General features: G+C 35.8%; 3 protein-coding genes across 4 annotated transcripts in view; 1 reads left to right on the top strand and 2 right to left on the bottom strand.

The window, feature by feature from the left end:
- The window catches only part of Pi3K59F (phosphatidylinositol 3-kinase 59F), a 5,439-nt gene extending 4,051 nt beyond the window's left edge, over window positions 1-1,388 (bottom strand). Inside the window, exons 1-4 of one of the 2 annotated variants that reach the window (XM_011647590.3) lie at window positions 1,077-1,388; window positions 863-1,014; window positions 371-565; window positions 1-304 (exon numbers count right to left, since the gene is read on the bottom strand). The exon at window positions 1-304 is cut by the window's left edge and continues 126 nt beyond it. In XM_011647590.3, the coding sequence (XP_011645892.1) occupies window positions 1-304; window positions 371-565; window positions 863-933 (570 nt within the window). In that variant the 5' untranslated portion in view covers window positions 934-1,014; window positions 1,077-1,388. Of the gene's footprint in view, window positions 305-370; window positions 566-862; window positions 1,018-1,076 lie in introns of both variants that reach the window. The other variant, XM_011647589.3, reaches the window with a different exon arrangement.
- Window positions 1,389-1,507: 119 nt separating this feature from the next.
- On the top strand, window positions 1,508-4,025 carry CCT3 (chaperonin containing TCP1 subunit 3). Its single transcript, XM_011647591.2, has 4 exons — window positions 1,508-1,688; window positions 1,782-1,843; window positions 2,248-3,385; window positions 3,470-4,025. Exons 1-4 carry the CDS (start codon window positions 1,658-1,660, stop codon window positions 3,883-3,885), a joined length of 1,647 nt encoding a protein of 548 aa, XP_011645893.2. The 5' UTR covers window positions 1,508-1,657; the 3' UTR covers window positions 3,886-4,025.
- On the bottom strand, window positions 3,745-6,863 carry Cog8 (conserved oligomeric Golgi complex subunit 8). The gene is made up of 10 exons (XM_011647587.2): window positions 6,721-6,863; window positions 6,549-6,620; window positions 6,329-6,453; window positions 5,961-6,236; window positions 5,668-5,881; window positions 5,409-5,569; window positions 5,054-5,329; window positions 4,781-4,969; window positions 4,543-4,698; window positions 3,745-4,471 (listed from the first exon to the last, which is right to left on the bottom strand). The coding sequence occupies exons 1-10, from the start codon at window positions 6,773-6,775 to the stop codon at window positions 4,223-4,225; spliced, it is 1,773 nt and encodes a 590-aa protein (XP_011645889.2). The 5' UTR covers window positions 6,776-6,863; the 3' UTR covers window positions 3,745-4,222.
- Between the last annotated feature and the right edge of the window lie 261 nt (window positions 6,864-7,124).

Raw genomic sequence — 7,124 nt, forward strand, 5'->3', positions numbered from 1 at the left:
GTTTATTTGCCCATTTCTATGTTTTTTAACAAGTTTTGCAAGCCTCTGCATTTGCTCCTTCCCATGATCTCTAGCTTTTCCTGGGGTACTAGTTGGAACACCACCGTCTGCCTCTATTCCAGGCCATACTCTAAGATCTAACATACCTTGTCGATACACTCCATGTTTGCCAAATAACGATATAGTTGTACCACCTACTGGAAGTTGTCTGCCAGGTCCAGCACAGTCATACAGGGTGATGCACAATTGGGCATCGCGTGGCAAATCCGTATAGGAAATTGGTAAATAGACCCACTGGTTCCAGCTATATGAATATCATGAAATTTTAATAGTAAATAGATAATATAACATATAAAATGTACAAACATACTTCCAGCGGGTGGTAAAATGCTTATAGGCTGTATGTACAGGCAGAGCTAAGGGTCTACTACCAGCCCATACTTGCAGAGATGCAGCTAGATCTCCACGAATCCCACCACTCTCGTACAAACCCGAGTATTTGAGTAAAGGGTCAAGAAGTAGCTCGTCGTACTCGGGTCTGTGTCTTTTACCCTCTAATGTACCTCTGTAATATAATAGAACATTAATACGTGTCTCGTTGCGACGTCATACATCTAAAGAAATTGCCAATTGCGTATGCGATTAGTACTAAAGATAAAGACGGAATGTATTTTAATACATATGCACATGTCCGTACGCACATACACACTTGCATGCGCATTAATTATTCTGATCCGATTATTTCATATTGACATAATCAATGGACGGAACGTCATCATATGGACGGAACGTTAAGATGCTTTTATCGTGTGATAATCTTAAATCGTACGACACAAGTGATACAAATGAAGTAGAGACTTACATCTTAACTTGTATCCTGGTATCTAACGAAGAACTGTATACATAAAAAAATTTATCACTAGTATTCTCCATCGTGTTAATGTCACAAGCAATCTATTTAATAAAACGTATCCATCTCTGTGAGACCGTACATCACGTCCACATTACTCCATACTGCTGTAATTGAGTGTTGGTTAGGCATACATTTTATAAATGTAAATATATACATAACTAACCAATGCGCGTAAATGTTGTGTGCGTTGTATGCCATCATATGCCATTTGTCGAGATCGAATCTATCAAAGAAATCGCGTGTACGACACCATTTAATCAAATTGAATTAAATCACGATATTTATTCCAAGATTGCGCGAAGCGCTTCGCAAAGCTACATAGAACTTTATCGGTATTGTAGATTTGACGTTTACACGTTTAGCAAAATTACTCAATTTTGAACGAACATTAGACACTTGCGTGCGCATGTAATATACATGTGCATGCGATATAGGTTTTTTTTTATTTATTTTATTTAGAAATTTTATCGAAGTTTCAAATTGAACCTTTATTCTGTGACTAAGTCTAACGTCGTATATTTCGCCGTCGTTATTACCGACGCAGCACTCACTGCGAAATCGCATCTATATTACTCATGCTCATGCGGCACTTTCGGAAACTTCGCCGTTCATGGTGGTTCGAGCGTTGACGAGTGTTCTTCGTTGGTCTTTCACAATCTCTTCTTTTCTCAAAAACTTACGGTTCTGACACGTCAATCGATATAATAACAAAAGAAAAACGTACAATAATAAAGAAAAAACACAATGTTTGGTACAGCACCAATTGTGGTTCTCAGTAAGTTTGAACCCAGCTATCTTTTGTCACTTATTTGATATCCGCATATACGAATCGCCTTTCTAACCATGACGAACGTTTTGATCATCGCAGGCCAGAATACGAAGCGTGACACCGGCAGAAAAGTACAGAGAGAAAATATTCAAGCGGGCAAGGTGAGCGCCTAAACTGCGCCTATGGGCAAGCAATGTATCGCCTTATAAGGCGATCTTCGTAATTTTCGACACACCCACGTGCGTCTTTCTAAAGAGGCAGGATTCCGTGTTGCGCGAATCGAGTGCCGACTTGTTACTTGATACGTTATTAATCTAAATATGAAAACTCGTATCCCGCACAGATTAATTCGACTCCTGCGAGCAATATATAAATTTAGTTTTAACATAATTGACACATTGACACGTTGCTAAATTGACTAATAGTAATAATTTTTATTTACAAAGACAATTGTATTTTGAATACATTATTAAATTTGTCTCAAAATGATGCATGCGCGAGATATACATAAAATTAATTGTAAGCAAGGTTTTATTGTCACTTTATTATTATTATTTTTACAAAGGCAATTGCCGATGTCATTAGAACATGTCTGGGTCCACAAGCCATGTTGAAGATGTTGATGGATCCAATGGGTGGTATCGTAATGACAAATGATGGAAATGCGATCCTGCGTGAGATCACTGTGCAGCATCCTGCTGGAAAGTCCATGATAGAAATTGCCAGGACTCAGGATGAAGAAGTAGGAGATGGTACCACTTCGGTCATCGTCTTGTCGGGTGAGATCTTGGCTACTGCTGAACCATTTTTGGAACAGAACATGCACCCTACTGTAATTATAAGAGCCTATCGTCTAGCCTTGGAAGATATGATCACGATTCTCAAAGAGCAAGTCAGTATTAATCTAGATTGTAATGACAGAAACAAACTGATTCAAGTGATAAATGCCTGTATAGGCACCAAATTTATAAGACGTTGGTCTGAATTGGCCTGCCAAATCGCTTTAGATGCCGTTTATACGGTAATGTTTGAGGAGAATGGCAGGAGAGAAATTGACATCAAACGTTATGCAAAAGTAGAGAAGATACCTGGTGGTACGATAGAGGACAGTACTGTCCTGAAAGGTGTGATGATCAATAAGGATGTGACGCATCCAAAAATGAGACGTTATATTAAAGATCCAAGAATAGTACTGCTGGATTGTCCATTGGAATATAAAAAGGGCGAATCTCAGACAAACATAGAAATAATGAAGGATATTGATTTCACAAAAATCTTGGAATTGGAAGAGGAGCATGTGAAGAAAATCTGTGAGGATGTTATTGCAGTGAAACCAGATGTCGTGATAACGGAAAAGGGCATATCGGATCTGGCTCAGCATTATCTTGTGAAAGCCGGGATATCTGCGATACGCAGGCTGCGAAAGAGTGACATTAACAGAATCGCTCGTGCCTGTGGTGCCACTGTCGTCAATCGTACCGAGGAATTAAAGGAAGAGGATGTTGGTACAGGGGCTGGTCTTTTTGAAATCAAGAAACTCGGGGACGATTATTTTTGTTTTATCACGGAATGCAAGGATCCTAAAGCCTGTACGATTATTCTGAGAGGAGCTAGCAAAGATATCCTGAATGAAACCGAGAGGAATTTGCAGGATGCCCTGCACGTTGCCAGAAATCTTCTTATCGATCCAAAATTGGTACCAGGTACATGAAATTCCTATTATTATTTTATGTCAAAATTGTGCTCAAAGCTCTCGAAGTACATGTATATTTTTCTCTTTGTTATAGGTGGTGGTGCAGTGGAAATGGCGGTATCTCGACTCTTAACAGAAAAGGCAGCGGGTCTCGCAGGTGTGGAACAATGGCCATACAAGGCGATCGCACAAGCGTTAGAGATTATTCCTAGGACATTGGCGCAGAATTGCGGCGCGAATACTATCAGAACTCTGACTGCATTGCGCGCTAAACACGCGACAGAAGGAATGACTTGGGGCATCGACGGTGAAACGGGTAAATTGGTCGATATGAAAGAACGCGGCATATGGGAACCGCTGTCTGTAAAATTACAGACGTATAAAACAGCTATCGAGACTGCTATTCTGTTGTTGAGAATAGATGACATTGTTTCCGGCAGTAAAAAGAAGAAAAATGAAAATGAGCCCTCTCAGACGAGTCAAGTTACGGAAGAATCTATGAAAGAATAAATATTTCGATACCCATTAAAGCCTAATTGCTTTGTATTTACTTTAAGATTAAACTATTTGCACTCTTACGTGCTTGTTTGTCAAATTTTTATTTCTACTTGCATTTTCAAAAAATAAAAGTAGAGTCCACTGATTAAAAACCTTTTTTATTTACACTACCTCGATTATATATATATATATATATATATATATATATATATATATATATAAAATTCTTTAATGTAACATTGTAAGCTATTATCCAAATTTACAATTAAATACATATATATATACTTTGATATTTATATCGGATATCTTATACGGATTATTTTGCATCGTCGATAGAACTCTGCGAATTTTATACCTCGCGTTTTTGTATCGTTTCCTGTTGAATAATTTCGTTTTCTTTTGATTTTTCTAAAATCTTCGAGTTGGTGGGATCTATCGTTTCTATTGGCAGAGGTGATGCGACAGGATTTTTTGCATTATGTGATGTTAATGGCTGTATGTTAGAAGTGCATAACTTAGAAATCAAAGAATCTTTTTTAATAGGTAATAGTATAGCCACAGGTTCTATTATGTTTCGCTTGTTTAAATATGTGATTTCCTGTAAATTATTTTACGTCATATTTTACGTCGTGGAAGTATTTTTACATTCTTTATCCACAGTCCACATACCTCTTTTTGAAGTATACTGATTGATATTCCCAAATGTGTTGCAATTTGAGTAGGTGGAAAAATCGCGTGTACGCAGTACTGTATATAGGGTATCAATCGTTCACTCAAGCATTCTGTAAACTTGATCATGTTTTCTCGTTCTGCAGTTGCAAACGCCTGTAAGATTCATTTTTGTAAAATATAATGACAATAACAATTGACACTTGGGTGAGAAGATAACACGACAACAAAAACTCACTTGCTGTTCTTGTTTATAAAATATCAACATAGCTTTCGCTACATTATGCAATGACTCTTGTAGTAATTTTGTGCATGAGATAGAGAGTGCCACCGGTGCACAGAGTCTCAATTCATTGAATGCCGCTATTATTCCATTGCAGTATTCAGCGAGAGGATAAAATTCTACTAATTGTTCGGGTGGACTTTCCTACAAAACAGGTATACATTGCAGATTTTACATTGCACATCGACACATAAAATTTGAAACTTTACATTGAAATTTCATACTTACAGAGTTGATAGAAATTTCTGATTTTATATCAAGTCGTTGTGTTTTATTAATCAACGTAAATGTTTCCATGTCTTTCTCAAACTTCCTAGTTGTTCTACGAACGTTCTGTTCAAACCTTTCACCGATAACTCGTACAAATATGTCGGACATTCGACCAGTAAAATCAACACCCACTCGACCAAACGATAATCCAAAATAGGTACACTGACCCAAAATAGTATCTATAGATGTTACTCCCGGTAAATCTTGTTCTAGAGTGGTAAGAAATTGTGATATCTAAGAAAAAAAAAAGAAAGCATTTTCGAAATATTTATATTAATTCATGTGTTATATCGTCTATTTCGCGCGAATTTACCTTTTCTTCCAACCAATGATAAAATATCGCAGATTCGTTTAACGTCAAGTCACGATCGGGAATTGCCAATTCATCATCGTTAAACATAGCTTTGTACTGCGTTATTATATTAAATAAGTGTATCCTGGATAATTCTATCGTTTTAGCCATATGAAGGTTAGCTGCAATACGCATAAAATAATTCTCTTGAGTTCTTCTGGATTAATACTATTTATGGATTAACACTCTCTGTATGATAATACAAATAAAATCCTCTTACGATCTTCCTTCGGTATTGCATTTAGTAAACCTTGGAGCCAACTATCTCTCGCTTGAAGGAATTTTATACGAAGTTCCGATTCTGTAAATGCATCCATAGATCGTAATAAACCTACAAGTTGAAGACATCTCGGAAGTGGTAGGTCTCCTCTCAGAGATCCAACCACTTGTCCTACCATACCAGACCAACTGCTTTCAATTTCTGCCACTATAGACTAAAAAAAATGGAATTACGAAATATACACAAATAACGAAAAAAGTTTACGTGATGAAAGTTTTGTTGTGAGCTTATACCGAGATGATGGGTATGTCTCCGTGCTTCATTCCTAATTGACGAGCGTATTGAGACAATTCCAATGCTTCATTATACTGGTTGCTTCTCAAGCAAGATTCCATTAATTGGGGCATCTCGAGAATTTCGAGTAGTTCTGCATTTCGCGTTAGCGTTAAACTATTTAGTCTTCGATGAGCATTAATATCCTTTGAAGTATCACAAAACGATTGACATTTTCCTACAAATTCTGGAATTTTTTGTACAAGTTTGTCAAGGCGGCTTTCGATCTCGTTGAACTAGAAGCAAAATAATATAATTTGTTAACGAAATCTTTTTATACAGAGATTTGTATACAGATCCTGTATAAGTTTATATTTTTTGAAATTACATGATTAAGTATCTCTCGTGAACTTTCTGCTGTCTGAATAAAAGTTTTATAGTTTGCAAAGACTAATTTCTGTGTAGTCTGAAGAACTGCACTTCTCTCATCAGATAAATGATCGGGTTCTTTGCCTGAAAAGTTTTTGTATGGAATAAAATTGCATTGTATCGATATACAAAGTAACATTCAGATTGATAATAAATGTGAATAAAAAAAATATTCTTACTCAGCTGATCTACATCAAAGCCTCCTAATTTTGAGAGATATTGATAAAAATTAGGATTTTCCTTCCACGATTCTGAAATATTGATCACAGTTGTATAAAATATATATAGATGTATTATCAATAAAGATCATTAACAATTTCTTTATAACTAAAATAATAAAATTGATGTTACCTAAGATACCTTCTGGAAATACTAAATTTATCACATTTTCTGTCTCGATATCCATGATTGTCTCAACAAATTTTATATTGACTGTTAATGCATTTGTGTTCCACTTATTATTCAATGAACTTTAATGAGACAGATGGCAGATTCCGATCGACGAGATTCTTTTCTTTTGATTTGTTGAGTAATTTAACAAAACATTGTGATATTATTCTAATAAGTACGCTATTTCTATCGATTTAAATTATACAATGTAATTTTCTTGTATTGCTATTATAAACTTTATATATAAATTTCACTTTTTTTTTGTGAGTTATTCTAATTTTAGAAAGTTATCGGATACATTTTCATCGTAAAACACTTTAACTTTGTTACCTTCGCTTTTATTATATTATTTTATCAGTTCTCAG

Source organism: Pogonomyrmex barbatus, unplaced genomic scaffold (assembly GCF_055798465.1).
Source record: "Pogonomyrmex barbatus isolate J1 unplaced genomic scaffold, ASM5579846v1 scaffold7, whole genome shotgun sequence".
Classification (NCBI taxonomy): domain Eukaryota; kingdom Metazoa; phylum Arthropoda; class Insecta; order Hymenoptera; family Formicidae; genus Pogonomyrmex; species Pogonomyrmex barbatus.